The sequence below is a fragment of the Erythrolamprus reginae genome, chromosome 1 (assembly GCF_031021105.1).
Source record: "Erythrolamprus reginae isolate rEryReg1 chromosome 1, rEryReg1.hap1, whole genome shotgun sequence".
NCBI classification, from domain to species: domain Eukaryota; kingdom Metazoa; phylum Chordata; class Lepidosauria; order Squamata; family Dipsadidae; genus Erythrolamprus; species Erythrolamprus reginae.
This window is the reverse complement of record NC_091950.1, coordinates 148,787,720-148,803,338: the sequence shown is the minus strand read 5'-3', so window position 1 is coordinate 148,803,338 and position 15,619 is coordinate 148,787,720. Positions and strand designations below refer to the sequence as shown.

General features: G+C 39.8%; 1 protein-coding gene across 4 annotated transcripts in view; it reads left to right on the top strand.

The window, feature by feature from the left end:
* The first annotated feature begins 3,791 nt into the window (after positions 1–3,791).
* Positions 3,792–15,619, top strand: part of CFAP65 (cilia and flagella associated protein 65) — a 66,246-nt gene continuing 54,418 nt past the window's right edge. For 2 of the 4 annotated variants that reach the window (XM_070729132.1, XM_070729108.1), the window contains exons 1-6: positions 5,500–5,542; positions 5,975–6,114; positions 6,754–6,935; positions 9,099–9,201; positions 10,640–10,806; positions 12,308–12,504. In XM_070729132.1, coding sequence (XP_070585233.1) covers positions 5,995–6,114; positions 6,754–6,935; positions 9,099–9,201; positions 10,640–10,806; positions 12,308–12,504 — 769 coding nt within the window. In that variant the 5' untranslated portion in view covers positions 5,500–5,542; positions 5,975–5,994. Of the gene's footprint in view, positions 3,931–5,459; positions 5,543–5,974; positions 6,115–6,753; positions 6,936–9,098; positions 9,202–10,639; positions 10,807–12,307; positions 12,505–15,619 lie in introns of those variants that run through there. The other 2 variants (XM_070729116.1, XM_070729122.1) reach the window with 2 other exon arrangements.

Sequence of the window (15,619 nt, the reverse complement as noted above, 5' to 3'; positions counted from 1 at the left end):
GGGTGGATATTAGTATTTCAAGTTTAGCAGAAATAAAATTATACTCTGGCATAAGTCCAAATAATTGCCTGTATTTATAAAATCTAGCTTCCTTTCGTTTCGTAAATTCTGTTTCCCTAGTTTGGTGAAGGCTGCTTCAACTTGAGTTATACTAGCTAAACTAAAGGTTTTAACATGAGACGGAAACACTTTGGATGTAAAGATAAAGACTTAGCCAAAACTAGCTCAAGTTCCTTTATGCACTGCTCAAAAAAATAAAGGGAATACTTAAACAAAGGAATATAACTTCAAGTAAATCAAACTTCTGTGAAATCAAACTGTCCACTTAGGAAGCAACGCTGATTGACAATCAATTTCACATTTATTTTATTTTTATTTATTGGATTTGTATGCTGCCCCTCTCCGCAGACTCGGGCCGGCTAACAACAGTGATAAAAACAGCATGTAGAAATCCAATTAATAAAACAACTAAAAACCCTTATAATAAAACCAAACATACACACAAACATACCATGCATAACTTGTAATGGCCTAGGGGGAAGGAATATCTTAACTCCCCCATGCCTGGCGGCATAAATGAGTCTTGAGTAGTTTACGAAAGACAGGGAGGGTGGGGGCAGTTCTAATCTCCGGGGGGAGTTGGTTCCAGAAGGTCGGGGCCGCCATAGAGAAGGCTCTTCCCCTGGGGCCCGCCAAACGACATTGTTTAGTCGACGGGACCCGGAGAAGGCCAACTCTGTGGGACCTTATCGGTCACTGGGATTCGTGCGGTAGCACGCGGTTCCGGAGGTAATCTGGTCCCATGCCATGTAGGGTTTTAAAGGTCATGACCAACACTTTGAATTGTGACCCAAAACTGATCGGCAGCCAATGCAAGCCACGGAGTGTTGAAGAAACGTGGGCGAATCTTGGAAGCCCCACGACGGCTCTCGCGGCTGCGTTCTGCACGATCTGAAGTTTCTGAACACTTTTCAAAGATAGCCCCATGTAGAGAGCATTGCAGTAATCGAACCTCGAGGTGATGAGGGCATGAGCGACTGTGAGCAATGACTCCCTGTCCAAGTAGGGCCACAACTGGTGCACCAGGCGAACCTGGGCAAACGTCCTCCTCGCCACAGCTGAAAGATGGTTCTCTAATGTGAGCTGTGGATCGAGGAGGATGCCCAAGTTGCGAACCCTCTCTGAGGGGGTCAGTAGTTCCCCCCCCAGGGTAATGGACGGACAGATGGAATTGTCCTTGGGAGGCAAGACCCACAGCCACTCCGTCTTGTCTGGGTTGAGTTTGAGTTTGCTGTTGTACAAATGGAATAGTTGTGCAAATGAAATATTCAATGAGAGTGTTTCATTCATTCAGATCCAAGATGTGTTATTTGAGTGTTCCCTTTATTTTTTTTGAGCAGTATAGCTTGGGATGGGGAGATAAAAGAAGACTGGTCTGTCTTTTTCTCCACAATGATTTGATTTCCTCTTTTACCTTAGAGCCCTGGGACTTCTTGGTGAGTTCCCATTGAGGGCTGAACAAGTCTGACCTTCTTTGGCATTTTTTTGAGATCAACTAACATTGGCTAGATGCCGCCACCAATTTGAAAAGGTTTTTTTTTAAATGGGACAAAAAAGATCCACTTGTTTCCCTCACCTATCAGCGTTTCCAACACTATCTTGAAGTTTCCAACCCTCAATTTGCATGTGTGCAACAGCTCTCATTCCAAAGTTTAGGCACAGATTGAAAAAGTAGCCAAATTTTTTCATCCTGCCTTTTCCCTGGTTTATAAACATTCTGCATGATAAAACGTTCTCAGAAAAGAAGCCATAAAAGTAGTTGGCTAATCAAAGTAATATCTCTATGGATTTTTTTTTCATTTTTTCCTAAATCAGGATAAGGATTACTTATTATTTTTTCCTAGAGTTTTGCTTATCCCCTTCTGAGAGCAAACGACAGGCTTTGTTGGAATCTGATGGAAGACTCAGGGCCACTCGCATTCTTAGAACCAACCTTGTGGCCTGACTTCAGAGCTCCAAAGTATCAAAGGTCATGGGTTAAGTGGAAGCACACGGGGAAGGTGGCAAGAAACAGAGAAAGACGTGCAAGAAATGAGCATATCAGAATGTCACAAGCTGAAACATTCCCTTTGATGGGCTGTGACAGGTTTAATTTCCAGAGTACACCCATTAAAGTGATAGATAGCGGCATTCAGCTCCCACTCAGTCTGTTTGTGGGTCCCTGATACTGCAGAAAGCACGATATTTAATGGCTCTAATTTATGAACATTTCTGCTATATCTGGGCCCCTGTCCAATTTGAGGGGAGCAATGGCACTAGAGAGAGAGAGGGAACGGGATTGATTTAATGTCACACAGCACCATGACTCAGAAAGTAAACAGACATGCCATATTAAAGAAACATCTTTTGCAGTCCACCTCAAACCCAAGGGCACTTACAAGGGCGTTTCTAGGATCCAGAAATTTCTTTCTAGGACCTGAAACTTAGGCAGGATAAAACACATTATGATTTTGTCAATACAATGGTACCTCTACCTACAAACGCCTCTACTTACGAACTTTTCTAGATAAGAAACGTTCAAGATTTTTTTGCCTCTTCTCAAGAACCATTTTCCACTTACAAACCCGAGCCTTCGAAAGTGTAACCAGAAAAGGCCGGGAGAAGCCTCCATGGGAGCCTTTCTAGGAATCTCCTGGGAGGAAACAGGGCCGTAAAAGGTGGGGAGAAGCCTCCATGGGAGCCTTTCTAGGAATCTCCTGGGAGGAAACAGGGCTTCCATCCTCCCTGTGGTTTCCCCAATCGCACACATTATTTGCTTTTACATTGATTCCTAAGGGAAAAATTGCTTCTTCTTACAAACTTTTCTAGTTAAGAACCCCGTCACGGAACGAATTTTGTTCGTAAGTTGAGGTACCACTGTACAAAACTGTATTCCAAGACTGATTTGTCTAAGATTGTCTGAGGCTTGAGAAAGGTTAGCAGTGTCTGCTCAGTCCATATGTTGGGCTGTACAGAATACACCAACACATCTCTTTAAGGCTAAACACCAAGAGATTCTACTAATTAGTAGAATGACTGATATAGATGACTTACTCATTGTCAATATAAATATTAATTATCATTACTAATAATTTGCCAAAATCTGACCATTTTGCATAATGACTCTACAAGAATATATGTGGGAGAAGATGCTAGGTTTTTTTTAAAATAACAGACTATTTATTCTCCTTTTCCCACAGGGCATCCTAAGAATAGCTTTTCAAATTCATTTTTAAAAAATCTTTTACCTTAACAGAAAATATTTAGAATGAATTTAAATTTGAATTTTAAATAAACAAAGAAGGAAGATGGAGAGGAAAGAAAGACTCCTCCTAAACAGACATGTCGAGATTAAGATTATGACGATTCTTTTTAAAGTGCGGAAGGAGGGAGAAGGAAGACCTGCAACTTAATATAAATCATCTAAGGCAGCAATGTCAGACTAATAGAAGAAATCAGGTAGAGCAAACCGAACTTGCTTTGGAAAAGAAGATCGAGTACAATAAATCCACTTATTTGGTCAGACATCCATCCATCTCTTTTAGGTTTAGGTTTAAGGGCCCGCCCGCCCCATTCCCGAGACTGTTTCCCCCGCGAAGTCTGGTTGCGTCTCTTTCTTTCCCCTCCAAAGGCTACTCGCTCTCGCTTGCTCTTTCGCGTTAAAGCAGGCAGGCGGCGAGGAAAACTGTTCCTCTTCGGCTGCCGTTCTTGGTTGCCCGGGAAACCGTCAGCTACTTCCGCGTATTGTTTCCGTAGCAACGCCGGCGTCTCGTGTTTTTCAGCTTCTTTGATCTTGTGTTTCTGTTCTGAAGCATTCTTTTCCTGAGCTGGGCGAAGGTGGAGTTCCTGGTAGGATCTTCCAGCACCCACGATCATCAGCGCCCACTAAAGGTTTAAGGGGGTGGGGTAGATGCGATGCTGGGTCTCCTATTATTTTTTCATAACACAATATGTATGCCTATAATATGTGCATGCATATACTGTACCCATCACATAAGGCATGCATGCAGGTGTCTGTATTTTAATTGTGCCTATACATGTGCATGCATATATTGTATCCATTACATCGAGCATGCATGCAGGTGTCTTTTATTTTAATTGTTTTAAAACTTTTTATAGGTTTTTTAGTATTTTGGATGTTTATTTTTTGTTGTGAGTCCCTAGGGAGTGGGTGGCATAAAAATCAATCAAACAAACACACACACACACACACACACACACACACACACACACACACACACACACACACAAGGTAGCAGCCAATGGATAGAAACTGATTGATGGGGCCTTGGAATATCTTTGGCTACAATTACTATACAGTATCTGGTTGCAAACACTTGGAGAAACACTAGATGGCAGGAAAGCATTCTCTGAATTCCTGCAGTCTGGAGGAGGAGTAGCCTGCCTTCCCAAAGTAGTTCTTGACCAGGCATTGTTTATCCATTTTTTCCTAACCTTTGTGTTCCAGATGTTACAATTTGTATAGGGGGTGTCATCAAATGGCCAGTGTGGGGTGTTCTTTTTGCATTAATGGTACGCTGCATAACCTTAACCCACCAACAACTTTTTGCTTTCTGCTCTGCTTAATAAAAGCTGACAATTCCTTTGAAAATATTTTATCCTCTAGAAGATCCAGAATATTCTGGATCTCCCAAGGAGGGGCAGGGTCATGGTGAACTTCAGAAAAACATCCGCTGGTAGTTCCCTCTTTTGATTTGTGTAAACTCGGGGTGGGAATGAGGTGTTTGGGAAGTATTTAGAAATGAATTGGAAAGCATTTGGAAATAAATAATACTGACTTTGAACATTTTGTGTATAACAATTGGATCATTAAATTGACCAAGCTTAATAGGAGTTATTTTCAAGTAAAGGTCTAAAATTGGAGCTATATTATGACTTGATCAAATGCCTTTTTCACTTTGTACTGTTGAATTGAGAGATTATATTATAAAATGATCAAAAGCTCCTGTTTTTTGTAGCTTATTTGAGACTATGATATTTGAATTCAGAAATATGTGAATAGAATCTGAACAGTTCTGAACATCTTAGGTTTTACTTCTAAGTAAACAATTGCTGTTGTCTGGTGTTAAAAACATTTCTGTAGTTTTAAAAAATATTTTCTGGAAAGAAGCAGTCGGGACCATATTTTCAGTAAAATCGTATTGTTACCTTCTGTAGAAAGACAACCCATTGTCCTGAATTTAAGACAACCCATTTACAAGGAGAAACCAGTCTGCCTCCATTTCTAAATTCTGAGCCAATCTAAGATACCCCCTCAGCCACTGTAAAATTACATTAATGATTCTGTTAAGGATTTGGCCTTCTATAGTTATATATACCGTAGTATATAGTCTCTTGTGGCTAGCATATATAATGCTCAATGATTTTGTATAATTCGATTTTGCTTTTCATTTTCTCAGATGCAGAAATGCTCACTCATCTGCATGGATATACAGCCAAAAAAGATTCCATTCAAAAACTCTGTACCAGTGGTACTAAGCAGGTGTGTAAGTTTTCTAATTTAATTAGTACTAAATTTCTAATCCCCTTCATGATTACTGCCTTGTTGTGGCAAAGGGGTTTGCATAGCTCAACAAAGCTATGAGCTATATCATGCAGGGCTACCCATGATGGACAGGTCATAGCAGATATCTTTGACAAAAAATGATCCACTGCAGAAGGATATGGCAATCTACTCCAGTATCTTTGCCATGAAAACCAAATGGACAGTACAAAAGGCAAAAAGATATGACACTGGAAGATGAGCCCCTCAGGTCAGAAGGTGTCCAATATGTTACTGGGAAAGAGCAGAGAGCTAGTACTAGTAGCATCAGAAAAAGTGAAGTGGCTGGACCAAAGCCGAAAGGACGCTCAGCTGTGGATGTATCTGATGGTGAAAGGAAAGTCTGATGCTGTAAAGATCTTTTCTCCATAGGAACTTGGAATGTAAGATCCATGAATCAAGGCAAGCTGAACATGACCAAACAAGAGATGGCAAGACTGAACATTGACATCTTGGGAATCAGTGAACTAAAAGGGACAGGAATGAGTGAATTTAATTCAGATGACCATCAGGTATACTACTGTGGGCAAGAATACCTGGAGTAGACTTCATAGTCAATAAAAGAATAGGAAAAGCAATACTGGGAAACTTCGACTTATATATACCGCTTCATACAGCATATTGCCCCCAACAAACTGGGACTTTATTTTACCCACCTCAGAAGGATGGAAGGCTGAGTCAACCCTGACTGCTCTGTAGAAGGCCAGATCCTGAAGATGAAACTCACATATTTCGGCCACCTAATGAGAAGAAAGGACTCAATGGAGAAGAGCCTAATGCTGGGAAAGATTGAGGGCAAAAGAAGAATGGGACAACGGAGAATCAAGTGGCTGGATTAAGTCCCTGAAGCAGTAGCCATGAGATTAAATGGACTCCAGAGGATGGTAGAGAACAGGAAGGCCTGAAGAAATGTTGCCCATGGGGCCACAATGGTTTGGACAATACTTTGCAACTAACAACAACAAGATTTCTAATTGCCATTATGTTGAAATCCATTTTCACTCATATCATCTAAACTAACCCAGGTTAGCTGTTGGGAAACGTTAGTGGGAGGGTATTGTTCTTTGTGTTAATTGGTTGAATAAAAATGGTTATCAGCCTTCAGATGAGATAATAAGCTAAGCCATAACTTGATTTTTCTACTTCTTCAGACGCTGAAGGGGGCTTCCCAGACGTCTATAGATTCCTCTGGGAGAAAACCCAAGAAGAATATTTTCTGGGGTATTGAAGTAGCTGAGACTCTCAAGTGGCAAGGATGGTCTCTAGGAAGAGAATTCACAAAACATCTAACATTAAGAAATGTTTGTCTGAAACCCCAGAAGCTGAAGTTCAGGTTGGTATAGCATGCAATGGTAAAAGCAGCTTTCCTTTGCTATTCTGTAGTTTTTCCTACTTTTTACCATTTGTTATTCTTTGGGCTGTTCCTCACCTAACACAAAAATATATTCAAGAAAAATACTTTTGAAATCGAATATTGATCTCTTGAATCTCAGCAGCTAGTTTAAGTGTCATCAACTTACGTTTCTCTTTTGTGCAAAGGCACATTATGACTTGCTTGGTTTTGGTTGCTTCCTTGCTAGACATTATGGTTTATGGACTATATTCTCTGGTTTTATACAAGGCATATATCCTGGCAACTGTTGATTATTCAACCAATCAGGGTTAAACAATGGGAGTACGATAGCCCATTGCATAAATCCAGATAATTTTTCACATTGCTTGGTCCCAATCTTATTGTTTAAGTCTTGTCCAACCTGATTTTATGTAGTAATTTCTTGAGATGTCAATGGGATTTTTCCTGAGTGTTAAGTCTAGAAGTCTAGAATTATTATCTTATTCCTTTTAAAACAAAGAATTTGGAGCTTATCTGCTTATTTTGCATGTCACAGCATGAGGATATTCCATCAACTGATTCTTGAGGCCAAGAATTCACAATCACTCACTTAACTTAACCCATCCTACTGCCATAGCAATATCTATCCATGTTTCTTTATTTTTGCCCCGTAGCAGATTTTTCTTCAAGTAGGGCCATATGATCTACCTATTGTGCTTTGTTTCAGTGTAGAAGAATGCCAGGGGTGGGGTTCCTTATTTGTTTCCTCCCGTGCCATATGGGCATACCTCATAGGCATGCGCATGCATGCATAGTGCCGAAAAATATAAAAGAAATCACCCCCCCAAATGCCAAAAACAAGATGGTGATGCATGTGCTGTGCCAGACACTTCTGTGCATGTGCAGAAGGAAAAAAACAGGGGGGGGGATTTAAAAAATATTTTATAAAATTAAAAAAAAAAGATGGCGGCATCCACAGACCGGCACCAATAGAACTGGTTCGGTGACATCGCCAGACATCACCACTGTGGCTTGCTTCTCAGTTCAAACTGGGAAGAACCCATCTCAGCTCCACTCCAACTAGTAGCTTGCATAGTGATGGCGTCAAGCCTTCCTCTCTGGTCATTGTCCTCCGTGCCTCTATGGTACAATGGTGGAACACTTAAACTTTTCCCCCCCTTAATAAGTTGAATCATGAAAAGCTTTTTTAAACAAACAAACAAACAAACAAACAAACAAACAAACAAGCAAACAAGCAAGCAAGCAAGCAAGCAAACAAACAAGTGAAATTGATAGAGTTCTGACAAATCCCTTTTTCTATCTCACCTGACAGGCAAAAAGGAAACCTGGTGTTCCACCTTTATGGATCACTGGCAGACATGCCGAAAAACCTGTTAAGGTTCATAAAATGTGATCTACATGCATGGAATTGGCGGCTGTGATGACTGCCATCAGGCAAAAATACCTAGTTGGCATTATTGTCAAAGTAGGAGAGCTGTTTCTTAAGCCAGCTTCATTTCAAGCTCATTTTTGCCCAAGAGGCAAGCAACTTAAAGCATCCATGCAAAAGAGCCTCTGGGGCAAATTGCTGACAGGGCAGGAGAGTGGTTCAAAGCTGATGGGGCTATGATGAGGCCAGTGGTGGGAAAACACATATTCTCCAAACCCACCCACGTAGAGGAAAGCAGTTAGCATTATCTTTCCCAGTCCTAGTGGGAAGGGTGCATAGGCAGGGCAACCCACCAGTAAGGACTGGAACACATTTTCTGGGAAACATGGATAGCATCGTTGCTATAGTGGAGGATCAGATTGAAATCCAGGATTGAATTCTTAAACTGGATTCATTTTCCATTGGGCCCAGGACAGGACACTCACAAAAGCTGCCATGCAAAATTGCTCTTTCTTTATTTGCTACTATCTTTTGTTTGGTTTCCTATATTTTTCAGTGCTGGGTTACCCACAGTTTCCATTTTAACAGCTTTGGAAATACTATTGTTATCTTCCTGTCTCTGAATATTTCAATTTCTTAAAATTTTGCCTACCTGTTTTTTGTATGCTCCATATAATTGATGTGATTTATTGTGTAATTTTTTTTTTGCTTTGTTGACACAGAATCTCTCCAGCATCACTTCATTTATGCTTGTTGTGCTCCTTTCATTGCAGACCTCCCACTACACGTTTCTTCATCACCATTTTCCCACAGCCAATTATTCTGACCCCTGGAATGGCCTTAACTTTGCCAATTATCTTCCGCCCTTTGGAAAGGGTAAGTCACGCTTATACTTATTCCAGAGTCATAAGTATTTAAAATGACAGCAGCAATTCCTCTGATCTCGTTGCCCAACTTGGCAGACAAAGAGATTTGGGGCACTGAAATGAATAGTATAACGGAATAATATAACTGGACTGGAATAATATAATGCTGAATAATACAGTGCTACACATACATGCCTGCGTCAAAAACAAAACAAACAAAAAGCAGACCCAGGAATAACCCAGGAAATCAAAGTAAAACCACGTGCCCTGTTGCCACACTATACTGAGCAGAACTGCAGGGGGAAAAAATCCTATTAGAAAAAATATTTTGGAATGTACTTTTCTAAGGAAGCTACTGCTTATTCACCAATTCTATTTACACATAGAATAGAATGGAACGGAATGGAATAGAATAGAATAGAATAGAATTTTATTGGCCAAGTGTGATTGGACACACAAGGAATTTGTCTTGGTGCATATGCTCTCAGCGTACATAAAATAAAATATACATTTGTCAAGAATCATGTGGTACGACACTTAATGATTGTCATAGGGGTCAAATAAGCAATGAAGAAGCAATATTAATAAAAATCTTAGGATATAAGCAACAAGTTACAGTCATACAGTCAACATGGGAGGAAATGGGTGATAGGAATGATGAGAAAAACTAGTAGAATAGATGTGCAGATTTAGTAGAAAGTCTGACAGTGTTTAGGGAATTATTTGTTTAGTAGAGTGATGGCGTTCGGGAAAAAACTGTTCTTGTGTCTAGTTGTCTTGGTGTGCAGTGCTCTGTAGCGACGTTTTGAGGGTAGGAGTTGAAACAGTTTGTGTCCAGGATGTGAGGGGTCAGTAAATATTTTCCCCACCCTCTTTTTGACTCGTGCAGTATTATACTATACATTATACTAAGGCAAAGAGAAGCAAACCTCATTTTAGTTTTGCACAAGCAGCTGGTTTGTTTTGTTCATAGATATAAGTAAAGAATACTGTTACTATTTATTTATTTTATTTACCTTATTACTATCTTGTCCTATCAATTCTAAATGAAGTTCAAACTGGTCTCTTCCCATTTTGGGCCAATAGTCAAAAGAGGTATTTAAATGGAAGATATTTTAATACAGAATCTGCTTATTTGTTAATTCATTTTATGCTTCATCATGCTTTTAGTTTTAATATTCATTTTATGCTTCATCATGCTTTTAGTTTTAATATTCATTTTATGCTTCATCATGCTTTTAGTTTTAATATTTCTACGCAGCAATCTTACTCTCTAAGCATTTCAAATCTTACATTGAAAAACATGAAGAAATAATTTACACAGAAATTCATCAGGTACTTTCATCCGTGAGTCCCCTCGTCAGTTATGCATAATAAGGAGATTTCCATCTTAACTACATTTGAAAGGGGACACAAATTCAAACTGATCATCTTCTGTTCTTATTCAGAGGGAATATGAAGACAGCATCCTTTTCGAAAAGCCAGAAGGAGAATTTTCTGTTGCACTGCTAGCTAAGTTACCACACTTTGAACTCCTTTTCCCACAAATTATCCAGCTTCCTGCCTGTGCTGTCAATCATTTTGTGGAATCCTCCTTTTCTTTGTACAATAATGGGTAGGTGCACTTTTTTTAAATTTATGCCCTTCAAAGTTGCTTACTTTTGGGTTGCCACCAGATCTTATGAGATACAGAAATATTCCTCATTTCTGCTCTAGATAGTGTAAAATGGCTTCCCCGGCATGGCACCTGGCCTTCAGGTATTTTAGAGTAAAATTTTCAGCTGACTTGTGGCAGATGGGAAAGGTTGCTGAAGGGAATTGAGAACGTGCTATCAAAACCAGCAGTTTTGAGAGCTATTAAAACCCATAATAGGAAGCAACAGGCAAATTGAATTCTTTGTTTGACTATATAAAGTCCATAATACTTCAGTTTCCAGACTTATAAAGGTAGAAGACATATTCAGTTCTCAAGACAGTTTTGAGGACATGGCATAGATAGAGCTGCCATTGGATTACAAAATAGCTGTCTTTTACTGGAAGGAAAATTTGCATTTATTTAGCATGATTGGACACATATGGACCATAAAAGAAAAGATACGTTTGTGAAGAATCATGAGGTACAACACTTAATGATTGCCATAAGGTACAAATAAGCAATCATGAAGTAATCAATATTAATAGAAATCGTAAGGATACAAGCAACAAGTTACAGTCATACAGTCATAAGTGAGAGGAGATGGGTGATAGGAATGATGAGAAGATTAATAGTAATAGTAGCCTTAGTGAATAGTTTGACAATGGTGAGGGAACTATTTGTTTAGCAGAGTGATGGCATTCGGGGGAAAAAACTGTTCTTGTGTCTAGTTGTCTTGGTGTGCAGTGCTCTATAGTGTCGTTTTGAGGGTAGGAGTTGAAAATGTTTATGTCCAGGATGTGAGGGGTCATTAAATATTTTCATGGCCCTCTTTTTGACTTGTGCAGTATACATGTTCTCAATGGAAGGCAGGTTGGCAGCAATTGTTATTTTTCCTACAGTTCTGATTATCCTCTGAAGTCTGTGTCGGTCTTGTTGGGTTGCAGAACTAAACCAGACAATGATAGAGTGCAGATGACCGCCTCAATAATTTCTCTGTAGAACCAGCAGCTCCTTGGGCAGTTTGAGCTTCCTGAGTTGATGCAGAAAGAACATTCTTTGTTTTGCTTTTTTTAAATCACATTTTTAATGTTAGGTGACCATTTTAGGTCTTGAGATATGAAAGAACCTAGAAATTTGAAGGTCTCTAATATTGATACTGTTTTGTCTAATATTGTAAGAGGTGGTAGAATGGGAGGGTTTCTCTTAAAGTCTACCACCATTTTTACACCCTTGGGGCCCCCCGTGCTAATTGTACAGGTATCTGATGTGATTTTGCCTAACTTCACCTGCTGCTTCCTGTCTGTTAGAAACACACATTTTTAAATGAGATTTTGCTGCTATGAGCTCTCCAGAGTCTTGCAAAAAAGGTGGTAGCATACAGTTACTAAAAAATAAATACATATGTACATAATACAACATTTTGAGAAACACTGTTTAGTTTTGATAAAGAACCTTTGATTGATGGACTGTTTTTTTGTAGAGATCTCATGGCATGCTTCAGCTGGGAGGTGCCTGAACCTTTTTCTTTGTTGCCTTCTCGTGGCATGTTGGAACCCGGTGAAGAATGCATAATGAAGGTGACTTTTCAACCTGAGATGGCTTTAGTGTATGATATTTCAGCAACATGCACCTATGGAGACTATCAGGAGCAGAAGACTCTTAAACTGAAAGCTGTTGGTAAGAACATGTATTATCTATCTATCTATCTATCTATCTATCTATCTATCTATCTATCTATCTATCTATCTATCTATCTATCTATCTATCTATCAACCTATCTATCTATTTATTTATTAGATTTGTATTCCGCCCCTCTGCGTAGACTTGGGGCGGCTAACAACAATAATAAGACAATATAAACAAATCTAATATTTAAGTTAATTTAAAAACCCTAATTTAATAAACAAATCATACATACAGACATATCATGCATAATTTTTTTGTAAGCCTAGGGGGAGGAGAATATCTCAGTTCCCCCATGCCTGAGTTTTAAGGAGCTTACGAAAGGCAAGGAGGGTGGAGGCAACTCTGATCTCTGGGGGGAGTTGGTTCCAGAGGGTCGGGACCGCCACAGAGAAGGCTCTTCCCCTGGGTCCCGCCAAACGGCATTGTTTAGTCGACGGAACCCGGAGAAGGCCAACTCTGTGGGACCTAACTGGTCACTGGGATTCGTGCGGCAGAAGGCGGTCCCGGAGATATACTGGTCTGATGCAATGAAGGGCTTTGTAGGTCATAACCAACACTTTGAATTGTGACCAGAAACCGATCGGCAACCAATGCAGACTGGTTTAGAAGTATCAAACACAACTTTTTATAGGTGTCTTCAGTGAAATTTTAGCCTCCTGGGAGCTCCATTCATCTTTCTAACTTTCAGCTGACTAACCTTCATCTAGATATGCTGAAGAGCTTAGTTTGTCCATCACCCCCACCTCATTTCTTGTCAAAATTGTTCCTTTGATATCAATTTCTGCCTGCATCACTATAGAAGAATGGAATTGCATCTTCCATTCTAAGTCTATATGTGTCTGTGTGTGCATATATATCCTATTTCATCTCCACCTACCAAGGACAAACAATGCATTAGGGCAATGAAGGGCTACCAATTTTTTTACTACCACAATGTGGGTGTGGCTTATGCAGGACACCCTGGATTTTCTCTCAACATCTTTCAGTGCAAATTGGGTGCTCTGGGGTGGAGCTCCATTTTTGCTACTCCACTGCGTCCCCCCCCATCTGGGTGGTAGCCCACCCCTGCATTAGGGGTTACATGTATGGTTGCCAATACAGTGTTCCCTCGCTTTTCGCGGGGGATGCGTTCCGAGACCGCCCGTGAAAGTCGAATTTCCGCGAAGTAGAGATGTGGAAGTAAATACACTATTTTTGGCTATGAACAGTATCACAAGCCTTCCCTTAAGACTTTAAACCCCTAAATTGCAATTTTCCATTCCCTTAGCAACCATTTAGATTATTACTCACCATGTTTATTTATTAAAGTTTATTAAAAAAATATTTATTAAAGGGAGACGAAAGTTTGGCGATGACATATGACGTAATTGGGTGGGAAAAACCATGGTATAGGGGGAAAAACCTGCAACGTATTTTTTAATTAATATTTTTGAAAAACCGTGGTATAGACTTTCCGCGAAGTTCGAACCCGTGAAAATCGAGGGAATTTCGCGGGTTTAACATTATTTACAATGTTAAAAACCAAGGAGCTTGGGAAGATGTGTAGTCCTGTCCTATTATGCAACATAGCTTATGGCTGTTAAATTTCAGTTTGGTTTTTAAAATACATTTATTTCTCTGTTTCCCTTGCAATATCATTGTATTGCCTTTACTTTACTCAGGATATTTCCAAATTGTTAAGAAATATTATTTTCCTGATCATCATGCATAAATGTTGTACAGTGGTACCTCTACTTAAGAACTTAATTCGTTCTGTGACCTGTTTCTTAAGTAGAAAAGTTTGTAAGTAGAAGCAATTTTTCCCATAGGAATCAATGTAAAAGCAAATAATGTGTGCAAACCCATTAGGAAAGAAATAAAAGCTTGAAATTTGGGTGGGAGGAGGAGGAGGAAGAAGAGGAGGATGAGAGTCACTGCCCAAAGAAGAAGGTGAGGTGAGGGGAATCAAAAAAATCCCAAATTTTAAGGCTTAAAAAAAAAAGAGGGACTCTGAGGTGGCAAGGAGGAGCACGTGCCTCCCATACACATAGAAACATAGAAACATAGAAGACTGACGGCAGAAAAAGACCTCATGGTCCATCTAGTCTGCCCTTATACTATTTCCTGTGTTTTATCTTAGGATGGATCTATGTTTATCCCAGGCATGTTTAAATTCAGTTACTGTGGATTTACCAACCATGTCTGCTGGAAGTTTGTTCCAAGGATCTACTACTCTTTCAGTGAAATAATATTTTCTCACGTTGCTTTTGATCTTTCCCCCAACTAACTTCAGATTGTGTCCCCTTGTTCTTGTGTTCACTTTCCTATTAAAAACACTTCCCTCCTGGACCTTATTTAACCCTTTGACATATTTAAATGTTTCGATCATGTCCCCCCTTTTCCTTCTGTCCTCCAGACTATACAGATTGAGTTCATTAAGTCTTTCCTGATATGTTTTATGCTTAAGACCTTCCACCATTCTTGTAGCCCGTCTTCGGACCCGTTCAATTTTGTCAATATCTTTTTGTAGGTGAGGTCTCCAGAACTGTACACAGTATTCTAAATGTGATCTCACCAGTGCTCTATATAAGGGGATCACAATCTCCCTCTTCCTGCTTGTTATACCTCTAGCTATGCAGCCAAGCATCCTACTTGCTTTTCCTACTGCCCGACCACACTGCTCACCCATTTTGAGGCTGTCAGAAATCACTACCCCTAAATCCTTCTCTTCTGAAGTTTTTGCTAACACAGAATTGCCAATGCAATACTCAGATTGAGGATTCCTTTTCCCCAAGTGCATTATTTTACATTTGGAAACATTAAACTGCAGTTTCCATTGCTTTGAACATTTATCTAGTAAAGCTAAATCATTTACAATATTACAGACCCCTCCAGGAATATCAACCCTATTGCACACTTTAGAGTCATCGGCAAATAGGCAAACCTTCCCTACCATACCTTCCCCTATGTCACTCACAAACATATTAAAAAGAATAGGACCCAGAACAGACCCTTGTGGCACACCGCTTGTAACCTGCCTCTGCTCAGAATACTCGCCATTAACAATAACTCTCTGATGTCTATGCTTCAGCCAGCTTGAAATCCACTGAACTATCCAGGGATTAAG